Here is a 16,539-nt window from a genome sequence, read left to right as displayed (position 1 = left end):
CATGGAGAAAAATTTGAAGTTCTTAACGAGCGAAACCGAGGGAACGGAACACATGAACCTTCATTAAAGGCTGAAAGAAAAACTTTACAACGAAGAAAGAAACGAGGAATACATGAGGGTTGAAGTACGATAATAATTTGAAGTAGTAAAGGAAGATATCATGGAATTATAAGCTTCTCAGTGAGGAAAACAAGGAAAAAATAGTTCATAAAGTCTACAAGAATATCTTAGACTATACCAAACAGATGTCAGACAAAACCACATGAGAGCACTGCAAAAAAAAGTCAGGGAGATGATTCACTGTACTTGTTCTTATGTAAAATCTCGACGTAAGTGTTTGTGGTTAAGCTCTCAAATACACTGTATCTCACACCAGTTTGTTGAAGTAAGTCTCACCTTTGTTCGCTGTTTGTCGCTTGTTGCAGAGGAAGAGTGTAGCCACGAGCACGGCCACGGTAACCAGAGCCACCACACCTCCTACCACCATCGCCACTGGAACTCTTCCTGCTGGAGATAAAGATGATCTCAAGAACACGTTCTCCTGACTTACCATCAGTCTCATAACCTATAACCCGTGTTCAGGTGTTGTCAAAACACATAACGTAAAAACAAAGGACATATCGAGTTTCTAGGTTCATATCTACGGGAACAGATGTTTATGGTCTAAAAGTAAAGAAAAATGATAGTCTGATGTAAGAGCTCCATGCACAGTCATTACTAACCAACTTTACACACGGATGTATGAGTAAAGTTTTTCTTATTGTTTCAAACAGTCAACAACTTGAGCATGTCAGGCAGCACGGTCTTCTGAAGAGGCGGTCAGCACCTCCGATGGCCAAAAAATCGACAGGAATAAAAGCGTATATAGAACATGGGATCCTTTAGACTCTGGCGCCCCAGTGAGGGTTCAAACTCCCTATACGATACCAGAGGATGAGGCCAGAGGATGAGGTAGACGAGGAACAATCGGGAGAACTTGGGAGAACAGGAGGAGGACACCGTATGAACCCATCATCCATTATACAGCATCACCTCACGAGGGATCAAATGGTGTAGAAAATCAAGAGGATCTGTGAGAGCAACACTTCCTCAAGGTGACACAGATCCCTAATCATCACCAGACCTTCCTACACACGTGGGAGTCGTAATCAAGCTCGTCAATTAACTTTATAAAGAGCGAGATGAGCTTCACGGACGGATGCTCGCCTTCGTTCGTCCAGAAGTTTAATGGAAATTTAATGGTGCTGAAGATTCAAGAGTTAGACTCAACAGATGACGGAGGAAAAGTTAAGATATAGGTGCGTGTGCGCGTCGCTGAGGTCCCCTGACGGGCGTTCTGTGGGCGCCCATGTCCTGAGGCTGGACCTGTGAGGACACGGGACATTTCCCGTGATCACGTCACTACCATATCCACGACACACCGACCATATTGTCACACTTCCTGATACGTGTTGATCTGAACGAAGACAAACAAATGACATGCCTGGGCTAACACCACAACCGTGCCCACAACACATGAAACAACCACACTATAACCAACACTTTTCTTCTCTTTATTGATAATATTTTCTCAAACAATAGTGTTACTCAATCTTTGCCAGTAACTCAACTCTGCCAGTAACTTAACCCAGTAACTCTACAATTTCCCTATTTTACGTTCTAACCTTAATTACTCCTCACCATGTATTGCTTTCTTTCCTCACTTTGCCTCAGGGTTGATATGTACTCAGCGGAGCAGATATCACATACTCACGTTTACCGGGTCTAGAACTAACCTTTCTCTCTTACTCTTCCTGAAATCCTCTTGACTTCGCTTTTTCTTTCATGATTCTGTTGTTCATCTTTTCGACTTGATCAACGTACCTGGCAGTCATCATTACTTTGATCTATCCTTGAACGTTAGCTCGGACAATCCGGGATCCCTCTCAGGTATCCAATGTATTCCTCTTCAGGGAAGCAATCTGAGCCGTCCTGCTGACCCACCCTTGTACAAGGTCCCACTCATTCGCTTGGAGGGCGACTCTTCCTTTTTCACAGAGTTTCGTCCACTGTATGGATAGGGTCGTCTGGGAACACCAAAATGGACTTAGTCGATGACTCCTTCTTTCCTTCCACTGCTACACTGTACAGCTGTTGATCTTATGTGTTTTTCTCGACCCTGACACTACGTATGTCTACCTCACCGAGGCAGGTCTTATGTTATCTGAGAATGGATGACGCATCTTGGATATCTGCAGTCCTCCTCAACGCTTCATGTTATCGCTACTCGTGATCGCTACTTAGAACAACATCGAACCATCTGATTCATCGGTACTTACCACCACGCACTAACAAACCACACCACAACGGTGCTCAAAACGCACCAACACACCACACCACTGCCGTACCCGCCACACACCAACAAAAAACATCACAACGGTAGCCACCACGCACTCCCGGACCACACCGATATGGTACCTACAACGTATCGATCATATTAATACCAATCACACCGACAGCTAAACAGGGTCTGGGACGACTGACCTCTTGTGAAATCCTGGGATATTGGTGTGAGGTGTGGTGACATCCAGCAGTGGGAGGCGAGAGTCAGGCGTCTCTCAAGTGTTATCTGATCATGACACAAACTGACCAGAGGCTTATAGCGTATACGTCAGCAGATGATGAATAATGTATTTAGTGTTGTGAGGCTCTCAGACCATATCTTTTGGGTACAGTCTTTCTATGAGGCGCAGGAAACACAAGTGTTATACAGAAGTAAACATATGACTCCCTAACGAGTTGTTGTTATTGTTGTTGTTGCAGAAAGAGTGGATATTTGTCTTCATGATGTTCGCTGACTCGATTATCATATGATTTCTAGTAAGCAAACGCTGGGGTTTTCCATATAATGTCTAGGTATAATGCAAACTGTACTTGAAAATACTGTATGTCAAAAAGATATGTCAAAACTTTATTTGGTTCAGTGGAACTTAAGGCAGAAGTGATAGTAATGGCAGAGGGAGAGAGAGAGAGAGAGAGAGAGAGAGAGAGAGAGAGAGAGAGAGAGAGAGAGAGAGAGAGAGAGAGAGAGAGAGAGATGGGAAGCAGATCATGGACACAGCAGAGGAGCTGGTCAGGCAGGCCTGGGCAAGGAGGGAGCAAGAGGGAGGGAGTCAAGACTAATCTTCTTGTGGTCATCCTGGCTGAGGAAAACGAGCCATCAGTCGACGTCTGGTAGCGAGGCGGATGCTGGCAGCAACGAAGAGAGGAAAAGGAGGTGAGGAAAACTCTAAGGAAGGAGCAGAAAAAGATTTATCACATTCATAGTGTGCATATTAGACTAAAGATGATAACAATAGATATGCTATAAATCAAATGTTGAGTAAAAAGAAAAAGATGAAAAAAAACCATGAAATTGCTTCAAGTGAGACTGATATCTGGTGACTACCATGTGATGCCTGATAACCTGACAACTGAACCAAACATTCAAGTGGTTGTTGAACGTAGTTTTCAAAGTATTTCATCTTCCAGAGATAACAACCTTACGATTAACCAGATCATGTCCGTAACTGAAGTGTGGGCGTGAACATAGAGGGATTTAAAATGGAAGGACGATGTACAGAATGACTATGGTAGATATTTAAAAAAGAGGAATTGTGATGAAGAATATGTAGAAGACGAGTCATCTAAAAGATGAAGGGGAGAGAACAGGACACCAGAACTTATGGATAAAATGGGAGCGTGTGACGTGACCCCTGGGAGCTACAGAGCTGGGGGAGTGAAGGTCAGAGCGAAATGCTGCAAAGGTCGGACGAAGGTTTGACCTCATTCACCAGAGGGAGGGGAAGGGGTGGAGCGAGGTGTAAGGGAGGGAGGGAGGGAGGGAGAGAGGGAGGGAGAGAGAGAAAAAAAAGGGAGACGGCAGAGTGAGAAAGCATGGGAATTGAATCTAAAAGGGGGAGCCACTCCTTCCCATCTGAAGGAGAAGATACAACATATATGTATTCTTCCTCGTGGCCAATATGAATATATATCAGATCTTCACAGGAATCATCCACTCGCCATATTGATGTACAGTATGTATGAAACACAGGAAAGATAAGAGATACTTACATACCTGTTGGACGTGAGCGATAAAGCTATAGATACGTTAACACCAAGAAGAAGACCTGAGTATAAGTTGATCTAAATCCACACGTATTTCATGAACACATTTCCTCTCTGGAATTATAGGAACAAGTGAATGTGAAACGCTCAGATCCAGCAGTAAATGGCCTATAGATTAATTCATTTGGAGAGTCAAGTTTGAGCTGCTCAGCTTAACGTTGGAAGGCATTGATCATTTGCATGAATGCCTCGGGTAAACTTCTGATGATCACAGCTTATAAATGAGTCCATTTTAGTTCGTCTCATTTAAAGGAAACACATAAAATGAGGCAGTTACGATGAAACGCCAATTACCGAGTCCATAACTTGCGTGCACAAGTAATAAACAGATTATAATTTCTCGTCTTCTGAGCGACATATTGTTCTCGAGCTCTGGCTGCCTTAATAACTTCCCAAATGAAACTCTCAACTCCCGGTGACCCGTTTTTGATAACCCATTCTGTTGATTACGAGAGGAAACATAACAATGTTACCTCAATAAACTCCGGAAAAATAACTTGCTTCTCAAGCGTGGACGGGGTCCGGACTGGCCTGGAGAACAGATCATAATCACATTCAACAAAGCTGGCGTAAAGCTTACCTTGGGCAAGATATATTAAAGCTTTTACAACGACGATCGTATAAAAGACTTTTAGATGAAGGAACGAAGTGGATAGGCTAAACCTGGCTAATGTGCAGAGTTCATTTTCTAAGATAAGTATAAAATCTAATGAAGTGAAAGATGAGAACATTACAGACGTGAGTGTCTGGGTTCGACAGTCATTCAATTTGGTTATGAAGGCAGAGGTGGGTAATTCTAAAGTCTATTTGGTGCTTTAAATGTTATCCCTGGCTTTGTGAACGACTGATGCACACGAAGTTTTCAGTATAAAACCATGATAATGAATATCTATGATAACACTACCACTAGTAACGCATCAGCACCACCAGCACCACGCCACCAACACTAGCACTACAACACTACCACTAGCACCACACCAGCACCACTAGCACCACGCCACCAACACTAGCACTACAACACTACCACTTGCACCACACCAGCACCACTAGCACTAGCACCACACCAGCACCACTAGCACCACGCCACCAACACTACCACCACATCACTACCACTTGCACCACACGAGCACCACTTGCATCAGCGCCACCAATACCTGTGGTACCAGTTCCACCAGCAGCACCACTCACAGCAGCAACAAAGCCTCCTCCTCCTCCTCCTCACCACCACCACACGCCACTACACACTAGGAGGCTGCCAGAGACGTGCCTCAGCCCTAAACATCCCACAGCCATCGGGTTGATCCCGTCTCCCCTCTCCTACCCCCGCCTACCAACACCCAGGTGGGGAACCACCAAGAAAATAAGCCTCGAGAATGACCAAAGAAGAGTAATCACTAAAAAATCTCCCCAGATTTCCACTGCTGGCGATCTAAGCCAATCAATTTCCTGACCACCGTGGTAAGGCAATTCTCTCCTTGAGCCTCACTGGGCGGCCTTCAAGGGCAAACTCACCAGAATTAACAATTTTCCACTAGCCTGCACTGGAATCCAAGTTGGTTGGTAAGTTCCTTCACTGCTGAGCGGGAACACGATGAGACGGGCCGCAGGAGCGGAGGGCTGCGCTGGAGGTTCCTCTCCGCGAAAAGTCCATAGTTTTGTTGGACGCAGAGAGGAGACATTCCAGTCCGGTGGCTGGAGAGGAGACATTCCAGTCCGGTGGCTGGAGAGGAGACATTCCAGTCCGGTGGCTGGAGAGGAGACATTCCAGTCCGGTGTCTGGAGAGGAGACATTCCAGCATCGTTAGCTTTCTCTAATACCTACTTACATGCAACCATTTATATATATATATATATATGTATATATATATATATATATATATATATATATATATATATATATATATAAATATATATATATATATATATATATATATATATATATATATATATATATATATATATATATATATATATATATATATATATATATATATATATATATATATATATATATATATATATATATATATATATATATATATATATATATATATATATGCTTGTACGTGTGCATGTAAGTAGGTATGAAACAAAGTCGTTGATGAAAATAGTCTTATGAGGGAAGGTGGAAGTAGTAGGAGGGAGGCCACAGGGGCCTTTGTTTGAGGTTTGATCTTTTATTCTTCTTGATGAGAAATTCCGTGGTCCGCTCTGAGCTACCTGGCAAGTGAATTACTGGTTGGGCGAGGGCCCGCTCACACTCCCCAACTGCCTGGGCGAGGGCCCGCTCACACTCCCCAACTGCCTGGGCGAGGGCCCGCTCACACTCCCCAGTTGTCACATGAAACGCAGGAAAACATCTGCTGCTGGAGGAGCTGAGGGGACAGAAAGAAAACGTTGGCTAGGACGTGAAACTATGAAGAATTCAAATGGAAGATATGCGTTGGTCTTTGTTTCTGAACAATCGTAAGTACGACGTACGTAAGATCACTAAGAAAGGAAGAAATGGAGGGAGGATTCGGAAATGGATGTGGGGAGTGAGTGGTGGGTGAGGGTGGTGAGTGAGAGGTGAGGACGAAATGAGAGAGGTGAGAGTGTCACTGGGAGATGGAAATTGTGAGGCAGAGTTCTGGACACCACTAGAGGCATGGATCTGGTGCTGGGAGGAGTGGGAGAGGGAGGTTGAGGCTGATAATGGATGATTGATAAGAGATGTGAAACAAGGGCAACAGTGTAAAAGTATGGGACGTGATGGCATAATGGAGAAGAGATGTCCCTGATAGGGAGGAGAGCACTTAGATTTGGAGGTTGGGAAGGAGGCAGGGAAGGTGGGGAGTTTGGTGGGACGTGCGGAGTAGTAAGGTGGGGGTGTGGATGGTGAAGGGACCGAGGTAAGATGAACACGGTCTGGTGACGGTGAACGATGATATGAAGGGCAGGAGGTGAGGCGAGGTGAGGTGACCGGCGTAAGAAATAGCGATGGAGTGACAGGAAGAGTGATGGAACTATAACGGTGGAGGTGTGGATGGTAGGATGGGTGAGGAGGGAGGGCATGTTGTGCGACGGTAGTGAGAAGTGAGAGGGAGGTGGGAACCATCCCCGGGAAAGAGGGACTGTGAGGAAGAGGTGAAAATAAACAATGAGGGGCGGGAAGTGCAAGGCAAAGGTAGACGATGAGGAGAATGTTGGGGCAATGAGGGGAAAAAAGGACTGGGAAGTAGGGGGTTAGCGAGGAGGAAGTGGATGAGGAGGCGTTGGAGGCAGGCGTGTGGAGTGGGAGGTGAGGCGATCGAGGCAGAGATGAGGCGATGCAGGAGGTGAGCTACGTGATCACAAGGTTAGGGCAGGGTGGGAACTACTAGGTGTAGGGGGTAGGGTCCTGGAAAAGGTAAGGCGAGTGAGTGGCGGGAAGGAGGGAGAAAGAGGAGGAGGAAGGTAGACAAGGTGAAGGAGACAACGGGACGGGAGATGGAGAAGACATTGAGACTAATGTCAGGGAGCGGCTGCCGGGGCTAGGACGCTGGGGGGACGCTGGGGGAGGGGGGAAGCATCAGGAGTTTTATTGCCCGTTTCAATTAAGGAGAAATTCGAGAACAGTTCTGGGAACGGCTGTGGGAGAGGGACCAGCAGCAGGAGGTACAGGGGAAGATTCCGACGACCATAAAAAGTAATGAAGACGTGAGGCACGATGTGAGCGGTGAAGGAAAGGAGACTTGAGGACCAGAAGAGAGGCAGTCGGTCGGAGGAAGGTAGATTAGAATATTATCTGTAGAGGAGGGTGGCGAGAGGATGGGGGAAGGAGTGTTGTAACTTGTAGCTCGTATAATCAGAACTTTGGCTGTGAACAACCAGCAGCCGTCCTTCCATTTCCAGAACCCAGGTGAAGTTCTGTCCACAAGAAGGTTTAACTGAGTAATAACACTTCGTGGCCAAGCAACATGTCCTGTACAAGATAGGGGTCTGTTCGTGAGAAGGTCCCCCAGTGCTCAGGCTAGGCGAACGCCCAACCCAAGAACAGAATCTTGCTAATAAATGACCCACCAAGTGAGAAAGACGAGGCAGAATGGAGTATTGAGCCCTGTGATGAGCCTCTCTCCTGAGAAGAAATTATGAGTTGATTCCTTTAGCCGCAGACGACAGTGGAACGGCGAGTGACAGAGGTCCAGTAAGGGTGAACATCGAAAAAAAAAAAATATTCCTGATCGGTACGATATTCTGGACCATAATCTACAGTCGAATATTCCACATGAATATCAAGTGTTGTTTTCAAGGTTTGGCCACATGATACGTCCACGCAAGGATGTGATAACGAAGTTTTTACTAGGATTTTCAAAGAAATTAACTAATGGGATTTTTACGATGATCCTGTACATTTAGATGATATGATCAGTCTGAAGAGAACTTTGTCATCATTATTATCATTATCATTATCACTCTTGAGGCTGTCAGTGATAATGTAATTGCTTTCACTATAATTAGAATATCATATGATTCCTATCAAATCATTACAATGATCACCAGTGTCATTTTGCAGAATCTCTGTTGTTCTGATAGATCCTCAGTGTTGTGTGTGGTCGACAGATCTGAATTTTTAGCTCTCAACTTTATCGGAACAACATTTCAATCCAGAACGAATAATATGGACTCACGATTTTTTTAGGGCATTTTTCTCTTGCCCCCGAGTAAACTTGGACATGTGCCTGGAAAATTCAGTGCTTAACAACCCATTTCAATACAAATGTTATATTTCCATGCGAGGGTTCGTGTTATGCAGGTGTTTGTGTACATAACGTGATACACTTGTCACGTTCACTTGACTCCCCTTCACCAAATGACCTTTATACACCAGAAATTAAACAGCATTTGTTTTCATTATGTGTTTCCTTTTCCATGCTATGTTGTTCTCTCTGAAGCTTCGTGAAGCTTATAAAACTTTATATAGTGTTGTACGTTAATCAAAAGTAGTGCAGTAATCTCCTTCTGTACTGTTCTACAGTCGTGTGGCAAAAATCTATACATAATTCATTAACTACATAAGAAAGATCATGTTATGGGGGTCTGACTTTCTGTTTTCCAGTATTGGTGACACAAGCATGTTACATAATGGCTGGGAAAAAAATGAGGAAATCCCCAAACAGCGAGTCCATCATTCCAACTGCTAGCTGCCAGTTCCAGCCATTGTCGTGGTCTAGAACAACGGTGATCATTGTATATAGAATAGCCAGAGACAGGTAGAGATTACCGGACCTTACTTGTTTATTTGTAAACAATATTTGTCCTCTTTTAACTCAAGGTTTTATGCTAAATTAACAAATAAGATATTGGCCGGTGCTACGAACAATCTACAGTTGCTAGCCAAGTGAGCTGTGAATCCATTGGTTCACGCTCGAAGCCTGGCCCGAACACCCGCCACACATGAATCCACACACTGTTTACTTTCCCGCATCAGAACAGTTCATAAATGATGATACGGATGTGTGTGTGTGGAGAAGTCCACCCACCCCCATGCTGACACCAGCTTCCATGATCCATGATCCTGGTGAGCAATAACCTCATTATTCTGGCACTGGATTTATGGATTTCTTCTTCTGGATGTGGAGTCGTTCCTGTCTCACACAGCATTCGGAGCAGCCTTGGTACCTCCTCACCAGCAGCGGTGGTGCAGCCTGATGGAGGCAGAGCAAGCAAACTGTGATCACTTCAGACTTCCCTGGCCAGCAGTCACCAGCACTCCTGCCTCTGGTGTGGGAGCCATACGAACAGTATCAATATTCCTGCGGTGTGGAACACGGGCCGAGCCTGGTGATAAGGACAGGAGGGTGCAGGAAATGTGACCCCTGAGGGGTGTGTGGCGGGCCATGTTTAGTGCATGACAAATATACAGTTCCCTCGTCGGCCATCACCAGCAGCGGCCCTCCAGCCACATGTGAATTGTTCGACCGCGATATGAGTTTTGAAGGAGTTGGAGTGAGAGGAGGAGAGCCGTGTACTGCTGCCAGTGTGGCTGCTAAGGTGTAGTTACTGGTGTTGCTTTGCTGAGGTGTGTGTGTTGTTTTGGGTGAGGGTGTCATCATGGGTGTTGGCGTTGGGTATGGATGTTGTTTAACGTGTGGGTGCCACTACAGAAATGGGTGTCATTAAAGAGGCGGGTGTCATGGGTGTAGTTTCTGGTTTGAGGTCTTTACCCTGGGTGTAGATGACGCCTTGCCTTCTACGAGCCAGATACCAGGGAGAACAATGACTTGTCATAATTCACAACCATGCATTATGTTACAGCGTGACGTGAGAAGAGATGCAGATATTCATATAGGCAGGAGAGAGAGGGATGAGGGATACATCTCCTGGTGGGTGGATCGTGGTCGATTATGGTCCACACGTCGTGGCGGAGGCCTCACACTAGGGACTCTGCCTCTACATCCTCACAACAGTACAGGAGGAAGTTATCCTTCGCTCCTGTGGTCTCGCGGTAAATTATTCAGGTAAGAGTCGCCCCAGCTGTCTCCTCGTGCCAGTGATGGATATGCAATGTTTTGATCACAGAAAATAAAGGCAAAGTAACGCCTGGATGAGTCGCCTCCACGAGTCTGTGCACTTCATGGCTTCCTCTGTCATGTTCATATATATAAGAACTAATTCAATCAATATCTGGGTGTCATCATACATTATTTACACTTATGTGTGTGCTAGCATGTATACATGCATATAGATATACACATGAATGACAAACAAAGATACATAAATACATATGCACAGACAGACAGACAGATGATACAAACATATACACAAGCACACAAAAAAATCCCACACACCAATTCACACACACACGAACAAAGACATACCTGAATGCACATTTATGCACACACACACACACACACACACACACACCACCCAATACAAAGTGCATAATAAATCATGGTGTAGGCGTGCAGACCTTAGCGAGAGAGAGTGTGTATAAGAAAGGTGTGGAGAGTGTGAATGAGACCAGCGCCAGGGACAGGTGTGGCGGTGTCGCGTGTTCCACCTCCTGTTTATCACCCACGGTTTGCCATGAAGCTATATTTACGGGCGTGTGAGGCAGGTTTACGAGCCTGTCTCCCGCGGGTGAAAAGCGCGGGGGACATACATCGCAGCCACCCACCTGACATTAGCCATTGCAGTTTGGAAAACGGCGTCCCTTTCGTGATGGTCCGTAGTGGTGCGGTACTTTGTGTGTCTGAGGGATCAACGTACGAGTTAGGGAAACTCAGAGTGTAGAGATCTGTCCAGGTTATGGGAGTGTGGCTCATCAGCTGGCTATCGGTGAGGTGGAGAGGTGAGTAGCGACCTTACTGACGTGAGGAACCTAGATTTAGTGTGAAGCAGAGCGGTAAGCAGTTGAAGCCAACATAAAGAATCCAGTTAAGAGGAGTAGAATAATGAGCAGAGAAGAAACTGATATCTTGCTTCACCTCAGGGTCTCGTGTCATCTTTACTGGTTGATATCAGGTATCAGTTCCGTTTCTGTTTAAAAACCAGAACTTTTTCTTCTTGGAAGCAAGTGTCATTTCATCCCATCCTTAAGAAGGGTGACTATTCTAACTCTCTAACTATCGTCCTGTTGCTCTGGCATCTACTATTTCCAGAATCTTTTAATCTGTCCACAACTCCATACCCTCAGACATCTTGAATCTCGCAGTCTTCTCTTTGATCGCGAGTTTGGCTTCCAGTGGTTCCGTTTATACAAAGGATTAATACGTCCTTGTATGGAGTACTGCTCTCACATTTAGGGTGGTTCTAGCTCCGCATCATTACATGACACTTAAGACGAAACTGGTCAGAGTTATAAACTCTCCCAGCCTAAATTCCAAACTTGACCATTTTGTCCAACGCAGCAATGTTTGTTCTCTTTCCCTCTTGTATAGGTATTACTCTGATTTTCACTCCCTGTAGCTGTCTGCTTGTGTGCTCCCACGACAAGCTACACCACGCAATGCTCGTTAAGCGGTTGCGTCACATGATCACTGTGCGGCCGTTGGCAGCTCAAAGGTGAGCTGTTTGGATTCTGTTTCTTTCCCAATACCTGAAAGCTTTGGAACTCTCTACCCTCTCATCTGTTTCCCAGTAACTATGACGATGCACATTCTAAAAGACAAGTTTTTCACTTCCCCAAAATTCGTAAATACTTTTCCTCGTCTCTTCTTTCTCCCTTTCCTTAACATCTTTATAATTCAGTTAAGGCTCGGCCTTCATGTGAGTTTTCCTGGTGAGGGAGACGTCTGCACATAGTAAACATGATGACCATCATTAATGTCATTAAATTGGGTTTTTCCTGCCTCACCACCAGCCGGTCAGACCCAACACCAACCATTCTGCTCCACCTGCCCTAAGTTTGGGTTAAAGGCTTATATCAAAGTGTCACAGCAACTTAATACTGAGGACGCTTAGGCTTGTCTGGTGAGAGAGAGAGAGAGAGAGAGAGAGAGAGAGAGAGAGAGAGAGAGAGAGAGAGAGAGAGAGAGAGAGAATTGGCTCTATCGGAAGTCGATTCGATAAGGGTCGACTAAAATGAAAGACAGAGCCCGTGTCCGGGTCTGGCTGGGAATGTGAGGCCTGTGGAGATAAGGAGTGGACCTGCTGCACGAGGACACAGATTCAGGATGGAGGAGATTTTTAGAGCTTTGGAAGATGTCACTTTACTGGGTATGGATGGTGACGCTACCACACACACACACACACACACACACACACGTGATTTGGTTGTTAGCGTTCCTGACCTTGAATTAGCACGGGCCCATTCGGGGCTTTGAAGAGGATTTTGCTAAACTGTCGAACGAGCTGATAAGATTAAATTCCCAGGAGAGGATAAAGCATCCCTCTGGGCAATGAAAGAGTGTGTGAGGGAATTTACCGAACGTTTAGAGATTATATTGGAAGAGTTGATCAGAAAGTAGGTCTTCCAAACGGCCTGGCAACACTGGGATAGCTTAGATGTACAATAAAATATAGTTCTCTATACCATGGAATGGTGTCACTGACCAGCAAAGTATACTGAGGTATTGAGAGTAGAAAAAAAATATTGAAGTTTCATGATAAAGATTTGATAAAAGTAAATCAGTCTCATAACATGTCACAAGGGGCCAATATGGTTTCTATATGTATAAAACCGCCTCGCGGAACCTATGTATACTGGCCCCTGTACATTGTGAGGAGCAGCTTCACGCGGAACATACATGGTCTGTAGCACACTACATACCCAGGTCCAGCCCCAAGGGGAACATAAATGGGGCCGCTATACTTACCAAGGAAGGTAAGAGATGTTAATATTTTTATTCGCTTAGCATTTTCCTGTGGTGCAGCCATAATCTCTGAAGCCGAGGACGTGTTGAGAGCCTTGCCAGAGAGACTATATCTGCTGCTGCCTCAGCCACAGCGGCTCAGATGTTTCCTGGTAACGTAGCTACACTGAAGATGGTGAAGAGGAAGGTAGTGGTGTCGGATAGGGTTGTGATGTACGCCTCTTCAGGTCAGCAGGAGATGAAGTCACACATCTACTTTCTTGAGGATGGAGAGTCGTTGGAGGATGGTGGTGAGGGGAGGGAAGATAGGCATAGGTTGTGGATAGGTACGACGAGGAGGATGGATGGTTGGTGGATAGAGGGAGAGGTGAGTGCTAGGGAGCGGGGAGAATGGGGGCTGGAGAGCAAAGCGGTGGTGAAAGGATAACTATGAGGCAAGAGTTAGTGACGGGAGTCTGTGATGCATGGACAGACGTAAAAGGCAAGGAGAGGGAGAGTACTTAGGAGGGATGGTAATGGAAAGGGAGGGAAGGTAAGGGACTGGGAGATGGGGAGAGGAGGCAGGAGGACGCCGTATATCAGTGTTGTTTACCGTGGCTGCGCCAGAGTTATATCCCAAGTTGCTAACTCGTAAACTTCCCCAGATACGGTTGCCAGGTTTTCTTTTTCCCGGTGACGAAATGCGTGTTTAAGGCGCCTTGTGGGAGGGCTCTCTATCTGTTTCATCCCGGCTCATGCTAATATGTCCGCTAGCAGACAGGTTGGCAAGACCACAACAGACAGTGGGGGCGAGAAGATTGGTATGTGGGTGACGACGAGCGATGGGGAAAGGACGGGCTTAACAGACGCGGGAAAACGGGAAGTGAGGACCTGACTCTGTGAACATGACGAGGAGGATGACGAGAGAGAGAGGGAGAGAGAGAGAGAGGGGGAGAGAGAGAGAGAGAGAGAGAGAGAGAGAGAGAGAGAGAGAAACTAAGGATTGTGTTGCCACCAAGGGTGTAAGAAGACAAGACGCATGACACAGAGGGCCTGCCCCTAGGGGTCTCCAGCTATTAGACTGATGAGGGCACCAGCAGCGGGGGTGGCTGGAGGCCCCGTCTGTCTGGTAAAACCTTTGATCAAAGCTGTAGACACAAGGGGTCCAGCCAGGGCCGTGCCCTGTTAACCTGATGCAGAGATAACCGTGTGCATGACCCAGGTTAACCCACTGATTATAGTGATGGCCTCTTGACCCCGCAAAGGAATCTAAGTGAATCAACATTTGATATGATTTGCTTTCAGAAATAGGTCAATGAGGCGGAGATAATGAATCTGCGGCTCAACATATCTGTTTATCTCGGTTACAAATTAATGGTTTCCTCCAACAGTGGCTCTGGTGTCTGCTGTTGACAGCCCTCACATCGCCCGGTGTATCGACGTATTCTACCTGTACAAAAACCGAGCATTTAAAACTAATGACACTCTCCTGCCCACGCCTGCAAACCTTTACCGGCGCGCCAGCCTCGCTCAACGTATAGTCTTTCAGAAAAATATTTGATTAATCTGCTGAGATAAATCCTGTAATTCTCTATGTAGTCACATGGAGAGAGAGAGAGAGAGAGAGAGAGAGAGAGAGAGAGAGAGAGAGAGAGAGAGAGAGAGAGAAGTAAACATGAATACAGGTCGTACAAACCGCTAATAAAAGCAGCCAAGTGGCTAGTTTATATCAATTCCCACAATTGGCTCTCACAAAAGACCGTTTTCCTGCCTGTTCTCTCCTGCTATACGCAGCCCTTGTTCAGAGCTGTAAATGTATATATATATATATATATATATATATATATATATATATATATATATATATTATATATATATATTCCACTCTCCTGTAGTAGTAACACTTTTACACGATACTTAAAAACGCATTTCAATCTACTACACACACACACACTCGTGGATGTTTATCGTCAAGATGTATTACAAGAGATCTTAACCTGGAACACCGATGCTTAGAAGTGAAGACACATGGCGACCCTCGCAGCCTTGCACTAGGACCTGTAGCATCTGAGCAAGTCTTACAGTGGGTGCAACTTGGGCGAGATATTTCTCCTGGACAGGCAGCTGGAATGGGTTCAGAAGACATCAGAGGAGCCTGAGAGGCCTCCCTCACATTGGTTCCAATCTCGTGTCAGCTGATGATGGCATTTTCCAATACTGCATCGTGAGCATTTCTTCAGATCATGACCCCATCATGCGATCACATTATGTGAGGATGCAAAGCACTGTCTCTTGGTGGCAAAGAATTCGGTTTGCCTGTCACTGGAAACTCGATATGCATCGCTGCGTCATCTGGATCTCCTCGGTTCATGTTGTAAAACTTTTCACACAAGCTTTTCACTTGGTCCTACATACGTTGCTGGGCCACGTCCCTAGGGCCATGACTGGCCACCTAGTGTGCCCAGGACGTGTCATCACGCCACGTTATGACACCAAGACTCAGCACAACTGACCCGTTTTTGTTTTCTTCGTTATGAGCGAATGATGATCGATGGGAATATGATCTCCCGTGACGTTATCCACATTATACGAGAGCAGGTGTCAGATTACCATCTGTGTGTACTATAGTTACAACTACTATATCTATAGTACTGCTCACGTCATATGTTCCAATTATGGCACCAACTGTCATTTCGATAATCAAACGTATGAACCGTTGTAAAGAAAATGGAAAAAAAAAGAAAATCTTTTGTGGTGCATTTGGAATCAGCTCCTCAGACAAGACTCAAGCAGGATCACCATTAGTCTCCAGTAAAGCCAAGAAAGTTTGCCACTTCTCAGACAGGGACACAGGAGGTCCCTCTGCCATACGTCTTGGCCTCGTAGTCTCAGTATTGTGCTCATCTTGACTTGCTCTTCTTTGTTTAGTTAAAATACCACACGTGTCGTCTGGCCAGGTGAGCCAATTGTTAACAATAACTCTAAGATTATTCTGTGAGAAATGACTGCCATCATATCTTCCCTCGAACACTTTAGCCTCGGGAATTCAATTTCTTCAGTTGTCTTTTTCTTTTCCTATAACACCTCTATTTTTCGGGGCAGATCTGCAAACACCTATGGAGCCATAGTTAACGTCTCT

At 45.5% G+C, this 16,539-nt stretch overlaps 1 protein-coding gene across 4 annotated transcripts in view; it reads right to left on the bottom strand.

Annotated features, from left to right (window-relative positions):
* LOC139765092 (irregular chiasm C-roughest protein-like) overlaps positions 1–16,539 on the bottom strand; it is a 127,000-nt gene that overhangs the window by 3,988 nt on the left and 106,473 nt on the right. For 3 of the 4 annotated variants that reach the window (XM_071692257.1, XM_071692258.1, XM_071692259.1), the window contains exon 13: positions 397–507. In XM_071692257.1, coding sequence (XP_071548358.1) covers positions 397–507 — 111 coding nt within the window. The remainder of the gene's footprint in view (positions 1–396; positions 508–16,539) is intronic. The other variant, XM_071692260.1, reaches the window with a different exon arrangement.

Source organism: Panulirus ornatus, chromosome 52, assembly GCF_036320965.1.
Source record: "Panulirus ornatus isolate Po-2019 chromosome 52, ASM3632096v1, whole genome shotgun sequence".
NCBI classification, from domain to species: Eukaryota; Metazoa; Arthropoda; class Malacostraca; order Decapoda; family Palinuridae; genus Panulirus; species Panulirus ornatus.
The sequence above is the reverse complement of the archived record's forward strand: the minus strand, read 5'-3'. Positions and strand labels throughout refer to the sequence as shown.